Raw genomic sequence first — 18,704 nt, 5'->3', positions numbered from 1 at the left:
CCATAATCACGTCTGTACGTTGGTTTGCTCTGGCCTAGCGTGCTCCAGGCATGGAGCCCTCATTTCCTTGTTAACAGTTGGCCACAGTCCTCACCACTCCCTACTGTCACACCCCACATGCTTTGGTCATTTATATTTGCATTTGCTCTCTATTAGCATGTGAGTTTCTTACATTTTTATTTTATTAATTGATTTTAGAGAGAGAAGAAAGGGCAGAGAAAGACAGGGAGAGAGGGAAGGATGGAGAGAGGGGGAGAAGGAGAGAGCTAGAGAGAGAGAGAGACATTAATTTTATTGTTCCACTTTTTTATGCATTCATTCATTGGTTAATTCTTGCAGTGTGCCCTGGCTGGGGATCGAACCTGCAACTATGGTATACTGGGATGATGCTCTAGGCAACTGAGCTACCCAGCCAGGATCTGGCAAGTGAGTTTTGGACCCCTGTAATGATACTGCCCATTGGCTGAAACAAGCAAAACACAGATGTGAGAGTAACTTAGGGGAGGAAAAAACCAACACGAATAACAGGTGCTGTGACTGTCGCCATAGTGATATGGGATTTCCCTGAACGCTATCTGTGCTTCTGCAGAAACACATTCACATTATGATATAAAAACAAAACACATGGACCACTAATCACAGAACCCTGCCCTGTCCTTGCCTCCAAGGCCTCCTCTCCCACCCCCAGCTCTAGCGGATGCCCCCCAGTACCCGAGACGTCCCGGCTCCGAGGGCACTCACCTTTCCAATTTCATCCTTCAGGGTGTACTGGTTCAGCTGCACACAGTCCTGGGGAGAAGCGGAAACACCCAGAACGGGAACGGTAAGGCTGCAGCCAGATACATTTGCCACAAACAAGACAAACCCTTGAAACCAGGACCCAGATCCAGAAAGAGGGCATTGCCTGCTCCCCGGAAGCATGCCCAGTCACTGGTCCCTCCGCGGGGCGACCAGGGTCCTGACTCCTAACAGCAACTTTTATTCGTTGCAGAAAAAGTAATCGAACGGTATGTACTCTCCTAACACCCACTTGTGAAAGCTTGTTTCCATTTATACAAGTTTCACTTCAAATGAAACAAGTAATCCACGACCGTGTTGTCCTGGAAAAAGGCAAAGTGGTACGAGAAGCAACCGTGGGACCACGGTTTCTCAGCTGATACACGACAAGAACAAAACGTACAAAACATAAAAGGGAACAAACCACGAACTGGACTTTGCCAAAATGGAAACGCTCCTTCTTCCAGACACTATCAAGGAAATGAAAGCCGCACACTGAGAGCAACTATTTGCAACACATGTATACTCTCAGACAGAGGACTGGGATCTGGCACAGACAAAGAACTCTTCCAACTCCTGAATAAGAGGACAACCCCAATTTTTTTTAAAGGAACAAAAGAGTTGGAAAGACATTCCTCCAAAGAAGACACAAATGATCAAGCAGCACATGAAATGACGTTCAACGTCATTAACCATGGACAAATACAAATGAAAGCCACTCCCAATAGATTAGTTAAAACCAAGAAGACCAGCCAAAGAATTTAGGGCGCAAAGAACCTTCACACACTGCTTGTGGGAACTTAAAATGGTGCAGCCTCTTTGAAAAACAGTTCGGCAGTTTCTCAACACGCACCCAGACGACCCAGCTGCCCCACTCCTGGGCGTTTATTTACCCACGAGAACTGAAAACTCGTGTCCGGGCAAAGACTTGGGTACAAATGTCCTCAACGGCTTTATTTGTGAAAGTCAAAAACTGGAAACAACCCAAAAAGTCCATCAACAGGTAAATGGATGAGCAAGCCGGGGCACATCAGAACAATGGAGTTTGTTAAACGATTTTATTTAGTTATTTTTAGAGAGAGAGGGGAAGAGAAGAAGAGAGGGAAACACCAATGGTTTTTTTCTCTGTGGTTGCTTCTTGCACACCCCCTGCTGGGGGCTTGGCCCACAACCCAGGCACGTGCCCTGACTGGGAATCCAAAGGCCACCCTTTGGTTCACAGGCCAGCACTCAATCCACTGAGCCACACCAGCCAGGGCTGGAATTTTTGTGTGTGTGTGTTTTTAAGATTTTATTTACTTATTTTTAGAGAGGGAAGGGAGGGAGAGAGAGAGAGAGAGAGAGAGAGAGAGAGAGAGAGAGAGAGAGACATCAATGTGCAGTTGCTGAGGGCCGTGGCCTGCAACCCAGGCATGTGCCCTGACTGAGAATCGAACCTGCGACACTTTGGTTCGCAGCCCGAGCTCAATCTACTGAGCTACACCAGCCAGGGCAGAATTTTTGTTTTAATCCTCACCTGATTATTGACTTTAGAGGGAGGGAGAGAAACACTGATGCAAGAGACAAATGTCAGTCTGTGGCTTCCCATAGGTGCCCTGGCTGAGAGTCAAATCCGCAGCCTTTTGGTGTAAAGGACGACGCTCCGACGGGGCCACACCGGCCAGGGCTAATTTTTTTTTTTTTAAACAATGGAACACTTTACACTTAGCAACAAAGAGAGAGGAACCACTGGTGTCGGCGGCAGCATGGACGAGCCTCAACACCACCACGCTGTGAAAGGAGCTAAGCTATGAAAGAGTGCATGCTCAGTGACTCCACCTATAGAAAGGCCTAGAACATGTAAACGAATCTGTAATGATTCAAATCAGGGGGGCGGGGATGTGGGGAAGGGGCGGGGGAGGGATGCGTTGCTGGGTGTGCTGGGAAAGTCTGGGATCTTGACCAGTGGGGGCACCAGTTTTGCAGATCTACAACTACGCCGCACCTGAGCCTACCACACCCTTGAAATGTGTGCACTCGACTGTACTTTAAGTACACCTCAGTACAGCTGGGCGGACGGTCAGGCGGTACGAGAAGAACACCTGGGAAAGGAAACACGGTAGAAAACGGAACTCCGTGTGCTACACCGACACCCAGCATGTCCCTTGAATGTTCACCTCCACAATGTCACCCCCCCACCCCACCCCCAATCCTGATGTCAGGCTGGCGTATAAGGTCCCAGGCCTTTCTCTAGTAAAGGTGCACATACACGGGGCGGGGCGGGGGAGGGGTGAGTGGTGCCACCCTAAACCATGTCTCAACTTCCTCTCCCGGCAGAGAACTGCGCGTCACAGCACACGTGACCCGCAGCCCCGCGGCACCCGCGGCTCACAGAGCCCTCCCCTCACTGGCAGACGTTTCCGGTTGTTTGCAGTGTTTCTCTCCGGCGTTACTTCCGCTCTGAGTCCTGGAGGGATGAGAGGGGCAGAGCAGGTGCTATCCTAACAGGTGCCACCGCTTCCTAACCCAGCCCTCGCATGCTGCTGAGTCCAGCTTCCAAAGGTCTGCTCTGTCCACGCAAGTCCCAGCTCACGGCGGCTCCCGGGGTCAGGTCCTGACTCTGCCACCTGGCCTCGGAAGCCCCCTCTGGTGCTGGCATTGGCCGAGTTGCCTCGCTGCCCACCAAATACCAGTCTTCCCGTTCTTCCTTATAAACGGAAGTCAGGGGTAGCAACAGCCTGAGCTGGCCCATGTCATATCCCAGCCTCTCTTTACAGCCGGCAGTGGCCTTGTGGCTGTGTTCTGGCTTGTGGGAAGGAGGCAGGGTTGTTGGTGGTGACCTCTGTGAAGGCCCCACACTCGAGCTCACTGAACCCCCATCCCCCTTCCCCCCACCTCATGCCTTCCACCGCTGGGCTTTTTTTTTTTTTTTTTTAAGATTTTATCTACTTATTTATAGAGAGAGGGGAAAAGGGGGAGAAAGAGAGGGAGAGAAACATCCATGTGTGGTTGCCTCTCATGTATCCCCTACTGGGGAGCTGGCCCCCAACTTAGGCATGTGCCCTGACTGGGAATCAAAGGAGCAACCCTTTGGCTTGCAGGCCAGCGCTCAATCCACCGAGCCACATCAGCCAGAGCCACCACCTCTGGGCCTTTGCACGTGCTCTACCCTCCCCCTGCAGCGACCCTTCCTGTGTGCGCCCACCTCCAACTGTGGAAGTTCCGCCTGGCCCTCAACATGCAGCTCAGTATCGGCCCCTTTAAAAAGCCACTCCTGACTTCCGGGCTTCTCCCCATTAAAAATGAGTTCATTCCTTCAACAAATATTGTCCAGCACCTACTACATGCCAGGCCTTGCGCAAGGCGCATAGGACACAGAGGTGACCTGGACCACTGCCTGCGGAGCTGACACCCTAGCTGGGGGGCGGCAGGCTCTAAGCAACCAAACAAACACAAAGCACAACCAGAGGGCGGTGAGCGCCATCCACAGGGCCTAGGGAGGGAGTCCGAGGGGCTGCACGAAGGAGGTGACATTTAGGCTGAGAGTCGGACGTCGGAAGGACATAACCTTGCAAAGATGGCAGAGCTTCTAAGCAGAGAGGAGAGCAAAGATATGCGCCTGCGTATCTGAAGGGTCTCAGGAAGTGCAAATGGACCGACATCTGCGAATCAGGAGATGATGCAGGTGAAAGCGGAGGGCAGACCAGCCAGCGCCCTGTGAACCAGGGTTTGCAAGGGCGGGTGGGCGGGGCCTGAGATCCGACCTACCTCCCGGAAGTTGACCGCAGGGGCTGAGTCAGAAATGCGCACGCGCAGCGCCTGCCGCAAACACCCAGCAAAGGGTCCACGGCGCAAGGCCCTGAGGCCTCTCTGCAACCTGCCGCCCACATTTCCGGGCCCGCAACACAATTTCCAACCACCAGCACGTGATCTCTTCGCCCGAGGCTCTCTCCGGCCCCCAGCGGCTCTGCCCACACTCGGGGCAGGTCGCCCACCCACAGCAGCCCTCACTGGCAAAAGTGTAGAGTTGGTGTGGAAGGCCCAGCTCCCCGCCCTCGCGTGGGGTAACTCCGAGACTGTGTTCTCCGTGTCTCCCTGCTCCCCAGACAGATGGAGCCCCCGTGCCCAGTGGTCGCCAGCGCCATGACGCATCCTTTGTTGATTTCCCTTCCCTCCCCTCTCCGTCCTCCCCGTCTGGGTTTCCTGAGGTCACATCCCAAACCAGCTAGTGGAATGTTCTGGGGGAGCCTATCTAACGTGGAGAACCGGGCTCCCGCTCACGCACCTGCATACCAGTGATGGAGACGTGGTGTGACTCCACCGTGGGCCGCCGGGGCAACCGCGGCGAGGACTGTGGGGAGCCCACCGGTGACGAGGGCTGGGCTGGCTGGACGCAGCGGCCATTCACGTCCAGCTGGGACCGCTCCTGCAGCGACAGCTTGCAACTGGAGAGGTGGGGCCGGTCCTGGGACCCTGCGTCAAGGGGGACTTCTCCGCCATCGGCGTCCAGGTGCACGTCCCGGTCCAGGCCCTGATCTGTGGCACAGCCCGGCTCACACTCAGTGACCACGATGAAGGACTCCATGCCCAGGCGGATGCTCAGGGACGAGAGGCCCCGCAGCGCCTCGCAGGGCTTCTGGCCTTGGCTGCTGCTGCTGCTGCTGCCGCCCACGCCGCACAGGTCATTCTGGGGGGCGGCCCGGTCGCTGCTGGGCTGGCTAGAGACGCATGATGACATGGTGCGTGCGCGGACCTCATGTGACGCGGCCTCGCCGGGGCACTCCCATCCACCGCGGTGCCACCTGCAGAGGGAGGAACGGTCAGAGGCCCCGCCCGCTGCTGGGGGCCTCATCCTCCCCCCCGGGGTTGACGTCTGTCCCCAAAAATCTGGCAAAACCTGACTTCTGAGCCTACACAGAAACACATGCTCCACATTTCCCTGTTTTAAAAGTCTCTTCTCACACATAGAACAAGAAACCAAAACTCAATTCCAGAAGGAACTAAGTATGAGCAAATCCCAAAACAGCGAGCATGCACCTCCGCTACAGAGGGGGCAGCTATTTCCACCTCAAGCCGACCCTTGCTAAGGGGGATCTGGGCCGCTACTGCCTGGCCCTCCCCGCTGCCCCACCCCCCTTTTTTTTAAATCAAAAGAAGCCCTAAACCCAGAATGTTAGATGGGATCTCAAGATTACTTTTTAACTAGCCATTATCTCAAATATTTCTGAATGCAGGCCCAAAGGACACTCCCGCCTGGTGACCTCTGGCTGCATCACTTCACCATGGCAACGATTGGAGGGGGGGGGGGCACTTTCCAGTTGACAAAACATCTTCACATCAGCATAATCTCCCCAGAGCCCCAAGTTGTTGGTTTGCCATCAGAGCCCCGGGGTGTAAATGGGGAAACTGAGGCTTGAGGCATCTGTCCAAGGTCTCCCAGGGCAAAGCCCAGGTGCACAGCAGTTGGGTCTCCTCAGCCAATGATCCTCAGCTGGGAGGTGGGGTCAGGGGTCACATCAGACCAGAGACAGGCACCCGGGCGGTGTGAGCCAGCCCGGGCTGTGTTATCTGGGGAGCCAGGCTTGGAAGATCGACTGACTGCCCAGTGTTTTCCTCCTTGGGCTGATGCCCGCCAGAGACAAGGCAAGCACATTGAATCCTACACCTAAAAAAGGTTAAGTGTTGTGTGGTATACGTTTTACCGAAAGTAAGAAAATAATAGTAAAATTATATTTCCCAACTATCAGGTGGGCAAAGACAAGAAACGTAATAACAACACTATTTTGGTGTGGCTCCAGGGAGTATGAATGGGTACCAACCATCCTTACAAAGGGCAATTCACCAAAATTTGGCAAAATCCCAAATGCACATGCCTTTGATTTAGCAATTCCGCACCCTGAGTATTCATCCTACAGACAGCCTCGCACATGTAAAAAGTAACACATATACAAGATGCCCCGGTCACTGTGGCTCAGTTTGTTGGGCATGATCCTACAAACCTAAAGGTCACCGGTTCGATTCTCGGTCAGGGCATATGCCCGGGTTGTGGGTTCAGCCCCCAGTCAGGGTGCATACAAGAGGCACCCAACTAGCGTTTCTCTCCCTCTCTTTCTTCCTCCCTTTCCCTCTCCCTAAAAATAAAGAATCATAATCTTCCTTTATATTATAGGAAGAATTATAAAGGAATATAATCTTTAAAAAAACATTGCACATACAAGGTTATTTTCGTAGTGTGGTTTGAAAGGACCGCCCGTAGGGGACTGGGTGAAGAAAACGAGGTACGGAAAATGCAAGAGAAAACCATGCATTTATTTTGAAAGAGGTAACTGTACGCATTTGACCCTGAATTAGCTGCAAGACACACTGTTACATGGAAAACCACCCGAGCATCAGCCTGCTGCTGTCGGCCTCGGGGGAAAGGCCGCACGCATGCGCATAGCTGCGCGAGCGCAGCGTGCTTCCGGAAAGGCGCACCAGAAAACGGTTACGGCGGCCTCAAGAGAAAACTCCTGGCTTGCAGAGCTGGGGGATGGATCTAGGTAGGAGGGACTGACTTTGCACTGTATTTACCTTTGCTGGAAAAGTGAACCTTCACCCTGGGCTGGTGTGGTTCAGTAGATTGAGTACCACCCTGCGAATTGAGAGGTTGCCGGTTCGATTCCTGGTCAGGGCACGTGCCTGGGTTGCAGGCTGGGTCCCCAGTGCCGCGGGGCCATGTGAAAGGCAACCTTCTTAAAAGAAAGACAACTGGAGCCACGATAGGACTTAGGATAGGACTTAGGGTGATGAGGCCCAGCGAGCTAGCCATGGGGGGAGGGAGAGGGAGCAGCTGGCCGTCCCGTTCCCCTGTCCGTCCTTCTGTGGCTGAGAAAGATGCGCTAACTGTGCTCCTGGCCTGGCTTCCCCGTCAGAGAGAGAACACCACCCAAGTTCGACATGCCCTGTGGCCCCGGCTGCTGTCACTTTACATGTCCCTTTTATGGTCCAGGTGTCCCAGGAGGGGGAAAGGAAGCAGGGCCCCCGAAGTTCACCTGCTTGGACTCGCCCTAGACAAGCCGCTTGGCTCCCTGGGCCTCGGTGTTCCTCCCTGTGAAACGGGCACGTGCCCAACAGGCACAGGGCTACTGAGTGAACCACCCGGGCGAGTGCTCAGAAAGCTCCTCTTCCCACAAACGCCTACGAAATGCCCACTCCCTGCCAGGCTGTGTTCCAGAATGTTCCTAGGAGGTTCTGATGTCCAAGAGAGCCGGCCTGCTCCTGGGCGGCTGCCAGGGCCCCGGCTGCATGGGCCTGCCCACCCCACGGCAGGGTGGTGGCCTCGGGGCCGACCTCCCTCCCAGAGCCACCCGACCGGGCTGCCGAGTTCCTGAAAAGAAAAGGCGCCGGGCAGCACCTGGGAAGTTAATGGAGGGTTTTTTTCCTTGCCAACAGAAAAACCATTGCTTATTGATCTCCCTTCCAGGCCAAGGACACCAAGCCATCCGCTCCCAGCAACGCCGCTTTTAATCAGTCTCCTTGGCACGCTGGCGCCCGGCCTGGCCTTGGCTCTTGCGGTCCGGAGGAGGGAGGCACGGGGCTGCACCCGGGCTGGGACTGCGGTGGGCGTGCCGTGCTGCATGGGCAGGTGTGCCCTGGTCTGGGCAGAGGGAGTTCAGACCTCAGGGTCTCAAGGCCACTTGGAGGCCACTGGTCTGCAAAGAGGCCTGGCAGGCAAGGGGCTGGCCACTCTGCCTGACCATAAGATCTTGTGCGGCCGCAGACCCTGGAAGGGACACAGGTCCTGTAAGGATCCAATGAAACCTATCAATGCTCCACAAGAGGGAAAAGTTGTACGAACAGACAACAGTTCGCATCAATAACAGCAACAGCTGACACCCAGCTGGGCGCTCATCACGCACCGAGCTCGGCTAACTGCGCGGCCAGGGTCCTCTAACCCAGGCCGGCCCCTGCGAGGTGGCATCTCAGGGCCCCAGAGCGAGGGGACCTTCCTGCAAAGACGCTTGGGTTGGACAAGATGCCAAAGGCTCTCTCCCCTGAGCCTCCTTCCTGAACCCTGGGTCCTGCCCCCACCGGGAAGGCCTCCCCCAGCGCCCTTGGCCGCAGCCCCGCGCTCCCTCCCCTCTCACAGGGCAGCGCAACTGAGCGACCAGCCCAGACCAGACCCTCCCCGGAGCAGATGGCCCCGGGCTCGGGGCCAGGATGGAGGGAAGCGCTCCTTCCTCTGCCGGAAGCCAAGTGGCACAGGCCTGTCAGAAACACAAACACACGTTCCCATTTCCTGGGGGCCGGTTCCAACCTGCGCTTCTCACCAAAGGCAGAGACCAGTGAACAACAAAGGAGCCCCAAATACCTGCGGGGATCCTGCCAAGTCCAGGGGGCAACGGGCTCCCTGGGGACCCAGGCGTGGCCAGCACAAACTCTCTCATGTGGGGAAACCGAGGCCCAGGGAGGCCCTGAAGGAAAGTCACTCACCGATGTGTTCTTTCAACAAGTAATGACTGAGGACCTACTATGCACTGGATACACAAATCAGACATGCTTTTTTAAAAGCAGGCACACAAATGACTCTTGTAAGCACACGATGGAGGAAAAAAACTGGAAATCTGAGAACACAGGGACACACTTCAGGTCTGAATGGGAGGAGGGGGTCAAGGAGGGTGTCGCGTGGGGAAATCATATTTAGGCTGAGAACCTCCAAGGTGAGTAGGTGCTGGGGGGGGCAGGAGCCTGGTCCAGGGGAAGAAACAGGTTGCAGGCTCGATCCCAGGTCAGGGCACATACAATACGCAACCTATGAGTGCATAAGGAAGTGAAACAACGAAGTGATGCTTCTCTCTCAAAAATCAATATATTTTTAAATTTTTTTTAAACTCTCTGAATACGATGCCAACATTTCAGAGCCAAGAGAGCTCAGACAAAAATCAAATCTCAGAGCCTGCTGAAGAAAGCGGCGGCGCTCTGACGGCTCTGGGCCCGCACGGTCTCCCGGACCACCTCTCTGCAGCCCCGGCCGGCACGCCCATCCTCACCACATCTCCCCACCGCCCCCAGCGAGGGCAGGCTGAGCACCAAGGACAGGCTGAGCGCCGTGTCCCACGCCCCCCACCCCGCCACCTGTTGTGACCTATCCCCAACCCCCACCGGCCCTGGCCCAGGATGCACTAGGCGTCACCAGTCCGCGCTCCCGCCATTTCGTCACCCCCGTGAGAAGGAGGCCCGGCAGGTTGAACCATTTGCCCGAAGTCGTGCAGTGGTTCCAGGCAGAGCTAACACTGGTCTGAGATTTTCAGGAAGGGACTGAGAATGACTGTCATGTCCACATGTCATGTCTGGAATGAGGTCCAGGGTGGGCCGGAATCTCTAACAAAGGGGAGCATATAGCCCAGTCTTCTGCCTTCCTGAGGCCACGACCTGGGCGAGAGGGGACCGAGCCAAGGCACGGGGACTCCCGGTGCTCAGGAAGAGGTGCACAGCGTTTGGGCACAGACACAGGGATGTGACTTCACTTAGGGGGGCCGTGGCTGTGCCTTTCCTCTTTATTGCCGAACTCCAGGATGCAGAACTTTCTAGAGTATCACAGGCACTCAGTAAATGTTGGCCAGAGGTCACTGTTTGCTTCTTCCATCCCAAGGCCGCTCAGAAAATCAGAAGCTTTCCTTAGCTGGCCTGGACTCCACGCTCCTCTGGTCTGATAACAGTTAGCTGATTTACGAAATCCCACCGCGTGGGCGTATCTGCACCACCCGCTCAGGGGTTTCCATGTGACTCAGGCCCGGTCACCTGGGTATCCACTGCTCAGGGGAAGTGACTGATTCAGGAGTAGCTGTGTGACCCACGTCAGTCTACCAAGTCTTATTTTACGACTTTTGCATTAGTATTAAGAAAAAAGAATGTTCCTTTCTGTGGAACTCAGAGCAATGAGGACATACTCTAGAGTTATCAGGGGCTGGGGAGAACTCTGCCCCAGAGTGAAGCTGACAGTGAGGGAAGAGAGTGAAGGACGCAGAACCGAGATTGGAGATGTTGTGTGGGCACCTGGGTCCAGCCATGCCTGCAGCCCATATATCCCAGGAGTGTTGAACTACATGAGTCGATAAATTCCCATTTTTGCTTGAGTTTGTCTGCCACTGGTTTTCTGTCACAACCAAGCCTCCTGACTGACAGGAGCCACGGGGCAGATCGACAGAAAAGCTTCTTCACTAAGCTCCCTGCCAGGCGATCAGTCGGCTCCCAGCCGGGCCAAACCCCCAGGCAGCCTTCACCTTGACGGAACGGCGTAACCCAGAAGTTCCAAAGGCAGTCAGCCTGTCTGTCTCTCCTTTCAATCTCAAAGAAAAAAAAGTCAAGGATGGGGAAGGATCAATGAATGGGACAGAGGACAGGAAAGAAAAACAGCACTTTTTCCCATTTTTTTATCTTTGATTTTACAGCAGGTCAAACTCATTCTCACCGGGGGCCACATCAGCCTCATGGTCGCCTGCAAAGGGCCGAATGTAATTCTAGGGCTGTACACATGTAACTCCTGCTTAACCAGGGGCAAGGAGCTCGGCGCTGCCGCCGGGTAGAAACAAGGTGCCGGGCCGATAAAACAAGGTGCAGGGTCGGATTTGGCCCTCGGGCCTTGTGTTTGCACCTGTGTTCCAGAGAAAGCGGGAGAGAGAAAGGAAAAGAAACACAGATGTGTTGCTCCACTTACTGATGCACTCACTGGTTGCCTCTCGTGTGCGCCCTGATTGGGGGGGCCAACCTTGAGATGCAGCCCCGGCACTTCCGGGACTAACCGGCACTTCCGGCCGGAGAATCGCGGAAGCGGAAGCGGCGGCCTGGCAGCTGCGGCTGCAGGAGCGGCGACGGCCAGCCCCGGGCAGTGCGTGCGCAGCACCAGGCGCGATCCTGAGCGCGCCGTCATCGCAGCTTTGTGGGTCAGGTGCTGCTACCGTGTTTATTCCACTGGTGAGGAAACCGAGGCACAGCGAGTCTGAGCGGCGTGCCCACCATTGCACGGTGCCTTTGGGAGAGCACAGGTGTGAAACGAAAGGCTCCCAGAGAGGGAGAACCTGGTGATCAGGCGCACATCCCCTCTCTCCTTAGCCAGGGCCGTCACCTTGGGGACCTACCACGCAGGCCCCCGCACCCAGCAAACGCTCCCCAAACGGAAGCTGTTGCCTAGAAAGCTCTTCAACGGTTATCACATTCAAGCCCCTCCATTGGTTTCGATTTATATTAAAAATGTCGTATCGCTAGCCCCACCGTCCCAACTCTGCTCTTTCCGTCTTCCCTCCAACTGTGGTCCACACGCATCGCTTTTTCACAAAGTCAAAGAGTAACGTGATGACGTCATCTCGCACGCTGGCTCGCATGTGCCAGAAGCCCCTGCCCGCTCTCTCAGCCTGCAAGATCAGCACACCGGGGCTGCAGGTGCAGTCGTGAGGCCCAGGGACGTGGGCGACTTCCCCAAGGTGGCAGAGTGGTTCCGGGCTAAACCGGATGAGGACCTGGTGCCCGGACCCCTGCAGCCCGCGCTCCCAGCAGCCCTGGATGCTTATGGAGCAACCAGCTCAGTGGTGTTAAGAGTTGCCAGGCGGCTACTGCTCAGTCAACTATGAAGCCCCGTGAGGAAGGACCCCCATCACACAGCCGGGTACCTAGAGACAGGTGTGCGCCTGCGGCCTCGAAGATGGAGGAAGTGTGACTGCGGGGATGGGGGGAATTTGGAAAGGGAGGTGGGAACAACCTTATTTCCTTCCTCTTCATCCACTGAATCCCTCCTAATCGTTCGCTGAATGGAAAAGGCAAAGACGCAACTGGAACTGCAATTTGTAATGAAAAGAGACTTCAACTTGAACACCTTCCTGCTTAGCAAATCAGGGACAGAGGGGGCCAGCTGGGAACCCACAGGCACCCACAGGCACCCTCGCCTTGCCCATCCACCCACGGCCGCCCTCCCTCCCTCTGCCCTGCCTTTGGGGGTGATGCTCAGCCCAGCTCGCCCTCTCCCTCCCTTCCCAGCCTCCAGCGCAAAGCAACCCCAGCCCGGGGCAAAGAGGGGCTGGGAGCAGCTGGGGCGGGGGCGAGGTCCAGTCCTGCCCCCCACACCAGGACCCAGAATGTGGGAGAACTGTCTGGAATGGAAGGAAACGAAATCTCTCTCCACTGGAGGCACTGAAGGCAAAATCCCGGAGTACCTCTGGGAAGGCCTAAGGAGGTAAGTGCCTTTCCCCCCATACCCTGACCCCCCCCTCAAACCTCTGGGTCCCCCTTAAACTCCTCCCGCAGAGCGTACCCCACAGGGCCCCCATCCCCCTCACTTCCTACCTTGTGTCCCAGCCAAGAAGACCTCGGCCTCCCAGTGCCCCCCCCTTCCTTGGGGGGGCATCCCTCTTTCCCCCAAAGTTGTGATCTGCATTTCTCTCTCTCCCACTGCCACCCACGGACTATTTACAGAAACCAACAGGAGAAAGAGAGACAACATAAAAATAGTTTCGGGATGGGGTGGGGGTGGGAGCACCAGAGGCTCTCGGAATTTTCTTTCTCTCCTTTCAAAAGGGGATCGTTTATCTTCTCCAAAGCACTCCCCAACCGTTCACAGACCACTCACCTGGGAGCTCCTGGGAGACAGGGACCGAGCCCCCGCATTCCTCACTTCCTAGGGCGGAGCCTGTCACCAGCCCCCAAAAGTGTGGGTTCTGGGGGAGTTCCCGGGGGCTGAGATCCAGCGCCCCGCTCTGCCCCCTTCCCACCACCTCCCGGACCTCCCTCCAGCCTTCCCAATACACGAGCCAGTCAACAATGCAAAACTTTGGCTTTTCTCTACGCTTAAAATGTTTCATAATTGAAAAAAAAAAAAACAGCAGCAACACTACAAACACAGCTGAAACCAACAACACTGGCTAAAATCATTCCTTCCCCATTTTGGTCACTAACATCACCCAGCAGGGAATGCCAGAGCAGGGGGTGGGTCTTCCCTGCCCAGCCTCACCGCATTGGCCTCCTTCCTCCTCCCTCGCCTCGGCCCACCCCCCTCCTGCCTCCCCCCACCCCCACCCCTGTTTTGTTCAGGAAGGGATCCAATCAGGGAAGATGGAAAAAATACTCATTCAAACTCCTATTTTTTCAGAGAGCAAAACCATTCAGAAATTATTTCCACGCACAACCTCCTGGAGGTGGTGGCGTCCACTCTGAGAAAAGCAGCCTCCCTGGCCAGCAGGAGGAGGCTAGGGGACACTCTAGAGCCTGTCGAGAAGCCACACAGATCTGGGGGGCCCTGGGCCTTGATGTTCTCATCTGTAAAATGGATCCACCATAGCTCCCCCCCCACCCCATATGGGCGGCTGTGGAGTGGACCTTCTGTATGAACACGCCGGGCACACACCCTGGCTCACGGTCCAGGCTCCGGAAAGACCCCAGCTATCTTTTCGGGGGGCTGGTCCCTCTGGGCTTCCCGCCAGCTAGGTTTTTGGGATGCTCCGTTGCTCCAGCGGACACTGGGAGAGACTGAGCTGACTCCACGCCTGGCCACAGGGTGAGGGCACGATCCACCCAGGGAGACTTCCTTTACTTCGTGTACTGAAAATGCACCTGGAGCCCTGGCTGGCGTAGCTCAGTGGCTTGAGCTCGGGCTAGGAACCTGAGGGTCCCCAGTTCAATTCCCAATCGGGGCACATGCCTGGGTTGCAGGCCAGGTCCCTAGTGGGGGCCATGTGAGAGTCAACCACACATGATGTTTCTCTTCCTCTCTTTCTCCTTTCCTTCCCCTCTCTCTAAAAATTTTTAAAAAATCTAATAAAGAAAGAAAGAAAAGAAAATACACCTGGAAAAGTGTTACCAAATATACACCAGTGAAATCACATGGGGACCTACAATTAACAAATCATGCTTGACTGGAAAGAATGGACCTAAATGAAACCAAGCTCCCCAAAAATGACATTTGTGGAACCTCTGAACATCGCCCTGGGGGCAGAGGACTTCCAAGGGAGTGAGGATTCCTGGGGAGAAGCAAGTGGGGGTGAAGGTAAGGTGGTCCTGAAAACCTCACTCCGGGAAGCTGGTCCCCAGTTGATTTCAGAGAATCTTTCTTCCATCACCCTCTCCCTGCAAATGGAGTGACAATACGACATCCTGCCCTGGCCGGGTGGCTCAGCTGGTGAGAGCATCGTTCTGGCCCATCAAGGTTGCAGGTTCGATCCCGGTCAGGGCACGTACAAGAATCAACCAATGAACGCATAAATACGTGGAACACCAAATCAATATTTCTCTCTCTCTCAAATCAATACATTTTAAAAAACATTAAAAACAAATGTTTAAAATAATGTCTTACGCCCAGCGGTTTATTAATTGCGGGGCTGCAGAAGCAAAGGAATCAAGTGGCCTTAAGAAGCCCTCACGGTGGAAACAACCCAAGTGTCCAGTAATGAATGGAGAAGCAAACCACACAGAGGAGCCAGACACCAATGGTCCCCTATCACTGACAGGTCAGCAGGGGCAGCCGCCCAGCCCGGACGGAGAAGAGTCCGCTCTGTAGGGACTGTTCCCAGGAGCGCAGGCACGGTGGAGCCCGGCTCGCCAGCCCAGCCCAGCCCAGCGAGAGGAGCTATTAGGAAAAGCAAAACATCTGCGAAAAATAGCAACCCAAGGCCCTCTGACCCACAGGAAAATCTCCAATAGCCTTCGCCCCAAACCTCCGGGATCCGGACAGGAAACGGGAACTGCATGCCACCCACAGCCACGAGCAGGCGGCGCGCCAGGGAGACGGTCCCCAGGGACCCTGCACTCATTACTGCGCTTCTCTGAGCCCTTCCATCAAATGAATTCAAGGCAGAATGAGGGTGACTTTGTGGTCGGCGTTAAAATCTGAGCCCTCCTCTGGCTGGTGTGGGTCAGTGGGCTGGGTACTACCCCACAAAGCAAAAGGCGGCTAGTTCGATTCCTGGTCAGGGCACGTGCCTGGGTGGTGGGTTTGGTCCCCAGCCAGGGCATGGATGAGAAACAACCAAGTGATGTTTCTCTCCCTCTCTTTCTCCCTCCCTTCCCCTCTCTCTAAAAATAAACACACAAAATCTGAGCCCAAATGCCTCGAAAGCAGGCTTGACCCACCCCACCTGGCCCATCCCTTCCTCCTGGGAGAGCTGAAGTTCTCCATGAGACTGCAGGAATTTCCCCTGCCAGGCCATCCTGTTCTGTCTCCCTCCCTTCCTCCTCCCATCCAAACTCCACTTTTTAGCCCACCCTTCAAGGCTCAGCACAAATAACACCTCCTCCAGGGAGCCTGCCGGACTGACACCAGGCAGCCTCCCTGCTCACTGCTCCCTTCGTTCCCACAGCACTCATTCCTCCCGGAGTTTCTCAACGGGGCCCCTCCTGGCATTGAGGGCCGGGCAGGGCTTCGCCGCGTCTGCCAAAGACCTGGCCAGCTTGCAGGACATCTGGCATCCCCCGGCTCCGGCCCACCCAAAGCCAGGAGAGCTCAGCATCATTTTGACAACCAGAGTCGCCCCCACACTTTTCCAAACACTCCCCAGGAGGTGGGGCCGCCCCTGAGGAGAGCTCCGGCACAGTTATCAGTAAGTATATTTGGCTCCCAGACCATCAGCCACCTGGGAGCAAAGACAAGCCTTGGCGGGCCCGCATCACACCGTGTCCGCCTGCATCCGTGTCCTCCAGGCTCAGCAAACAAATCTGGACTCCTCAAGGGGCTGGGGCGGGGGGGGAGCGGCCTGCACGGGTCGCAGCTCTAGAACGAGTGGCAACCTGCGAAGGCTCGAGGACCAGACGCACCTGGGTTGGCTGTGTGACCCTAGGCAAGTGAGTTAACCTCTCTGAGCCCGTCCATAAATGGAGCCAACTCCTAGCAACACTGCGGGATTATCTGAAGCCTCAATCTCCTCGTCTGGAGAATGGGGATAAAAATCACAGCCTCGTAGGATACGTCCAGGCATGAAATGAGATAGTGCATGCAACCCCCAGCACAGCACTTAAGAGCTCATCAAATGGTTGCTGGTGTTTGTTTTAAAAAACAAAAACTCTCACTACAAATGGCTGCTTTGTACCTAGGAAGGGTTTGTGAGCAGCAACCTAAACGGAGGGTCCAGGCTCACCCAGAAGCTGCATTTGCATAGCGTATGTGTATGCACCGATTGTTCTTAAACTGCACGTTTTGGGGGGAGGAGGGGTTTAACCTCCCCCAAGCCCTCCTCTTCCTGTGGCCCCTGCCTCCCCCCGGGAACAAGGATGCCTATGCGGACAAAAAGCCAGGAGAGGGGCGCAGTCAGCGACCGCACAGCTCCAGGGCACGTGGAGTTTCGGTCCCTAGGGCCGAGGGGACAATGGGGCTGAGGAAGGCAAAAGTTGCCTCCGAGCAGGTGGACCCTGCAGGTCCCACCCCGAGGCCAGCACGCCCCTCTCTCGCGGACAGCGCTGCTTCCGGCCCCTCCCAACGCCATCCCCCTGCCCCAACTTTCTAGGGGGAAGGGGTCGGAGGGGCTGAGGTGCACAGAGAGCCGCCAGGATGGCTGGCAGAGCTGTGGGAACACCCTACTTCCCAAACTGGGCAGTGCAGGGGTGGGGAGCCAGAAAAAGCTCCAGGCGGGAGCGGGAGGCACCCCAGGCACCAAGACCCAATACTGAGAGGGGCCGGGCCCAGCATCCCCGCGTCTCTGCAGGCACGGCGAGCCTGCTGCGGCCCCGGGGTGAATTTAGGTCAAGAGGACCCGAGCCTGTGCGGTTCTGGCAGAGAGACTCGGGGGCTGGGGGCGCCGGGGCCAGGGGCCGGTGGCCGACTGAGGAGAGGCAACGGTCCCCGGCCCCACAGGGGCTGGCCTAGGGTCCTGCTGCCTGGTGTCCAACCTCCCAGGGCCTGCGTTTGCCCCCAAGACCAGAGGGGGGCGGGGGTGGGGTGCTCCGAGTCCGTGGGCCCTCTCCTCCCCTGCATGCTCCAGCTCCCCCCACCTGTCACACACGCGAGGGGGTGGGCCTAGGCCGCCTCCCAAAATGCTGGGCTGCCCCGGCCCCCCGGTGACCTCGGTTCCAAACTCCGGGACTGCCCCTGCCACCCCGGCGGGCGCGGTCCCGCCGAGAGGCCACCCCAGGCCCCGGAGCGCAGAGTATGCGGAGGAAGGGGCGCCAGGGACCTCGCCCCCACGTGGCGGGGCGCGGGGCGGCGCACGTGGGGTCCCCTCGGCGGAGGGAGCCCAGGACCGGCCTCAGGGCTTTGTCTGCAAACGCGGCAGTGGTTCCCCGCCGGGAGAGGCGGAGGGCGCCGGGGATGCAGTGGCTGCGGCCCCAGCCCAGCCCCGGCTCCCGCCAGCTCACCTGGGCTCCACGCCGCCGCCTCCCGCGCTGTGTGCCCCCGGCTCGGCTCCGCTCCGCTCGGCTCGGCCCGGGCGGGCGGCGGGGGGCGGGGGCCGGAGGTGCCGCCCGGGTCCGGGCTCGGGCGCGACGCCGCCGCGGGCTGCGCGGCGATTGGCCGCGGCCGCTGAAACCCGGGCGCAGAGCCGGCCCCGCCCGCGTCCGCCGCGCGTCGCTCGGCGCGTCCCCGCCGCTTGGCCGTGGCGCCCGGGAGGGCGGGGAGGCGGGAGCCCGCGGAGGCCAAAGTAACGGCGAGGCGGAGAGAAAGGAGAAGAAAGGGGAGGAGGCGGCGCGGGGTGCGTGGGGGCGCGGCCGGGCCGGGAGTGGGCGGAGGGAACCGCCGGGGGCCCGGGCGCGGGGGCTGCGCGGCAACTTCGCCCCCGCCCGCCGCGCGCACCTGCCCGGGTTCTCCCCGCGGCGGCCGCGGCACCCTTCGGCGGGCTGGCTTAGCTTTGTTCCGCGGAACAGGGGAAGGAAGGGCAGGGCGGCGGCCGAGTCCCGGAAAGTTCCCCAAGGCTGCGGGACACCCTTCGGGGGATTCCCCGTCCGCACCCACCTGACCACCCCCCGGGGCCCGCCCTCAGTGCTGGGGAACCGTGTACCTT

General features: G+C 57.2%; 1 protein-coding gene across 4 annotated transcripts in view; it reads right to left on the bottom strand.

The window, feature by feature from the left end:
- The window catches only part of CAMKK2 (calcium/calmodulin dependent protein kinase kinase 2), a 42,079-nt gene extending 23,872 nt beyond the window's left edge, over window positions 1–18,207 (bottom strand). Inside the window, exons 1-3 of one of the 4 annotated variants that reach the window (XM_028528180.2) lie at window positions 18,064–18,207; window positions 5,042–5,558; window positions 742–789 (exon numbers count right to left, since the gene is read on the bottom strand). In XM_028528180.2, coding sequence (XP_028383981.1) covers window positions 742–789; window positions 5,042–5,494 — 501 coding nt within the window. In that variant the 5' untranslated portion in view covers window positions 5,495–5,558; window positions 18,064–18,207. Of the gene's footprint in view, window positions 1–741; window positions 790–5,041; window positions 5,559–13,354; window positions 13,375–18,063 lie in introns of those variants that run through there. The other 3 variants (XM_028528181.2, XM_028528182.2, XM_028528184.2) reach the window with 3 other exon arrangements.
- Between the last annotated feature and the right edge of the window lie 497 nt (window positions 18,208–18,704).

The sequence above is a fragment of the Phyllostomus discolor genome, chromosome 13 (genome assembly GCF_004126475.2).
Source record: "Phyllostomus discolor isolate MPI-MPIP mPhyDis1 chromosome 13, mPhyDis1.pri.v3, whole genome shotgun sequence".
Taxonomy (NCBI): Eukaryota; Metazoa; Chordata; class Mammalia; order Chiroptera; family Phyllostomidae; genus Phyllostomus; species Phyllostomus discolor.
Note: the sequence above shows the minus strand (reverse complement) of the source record. Positions and strands in the feature narration are given on the sequence as shown.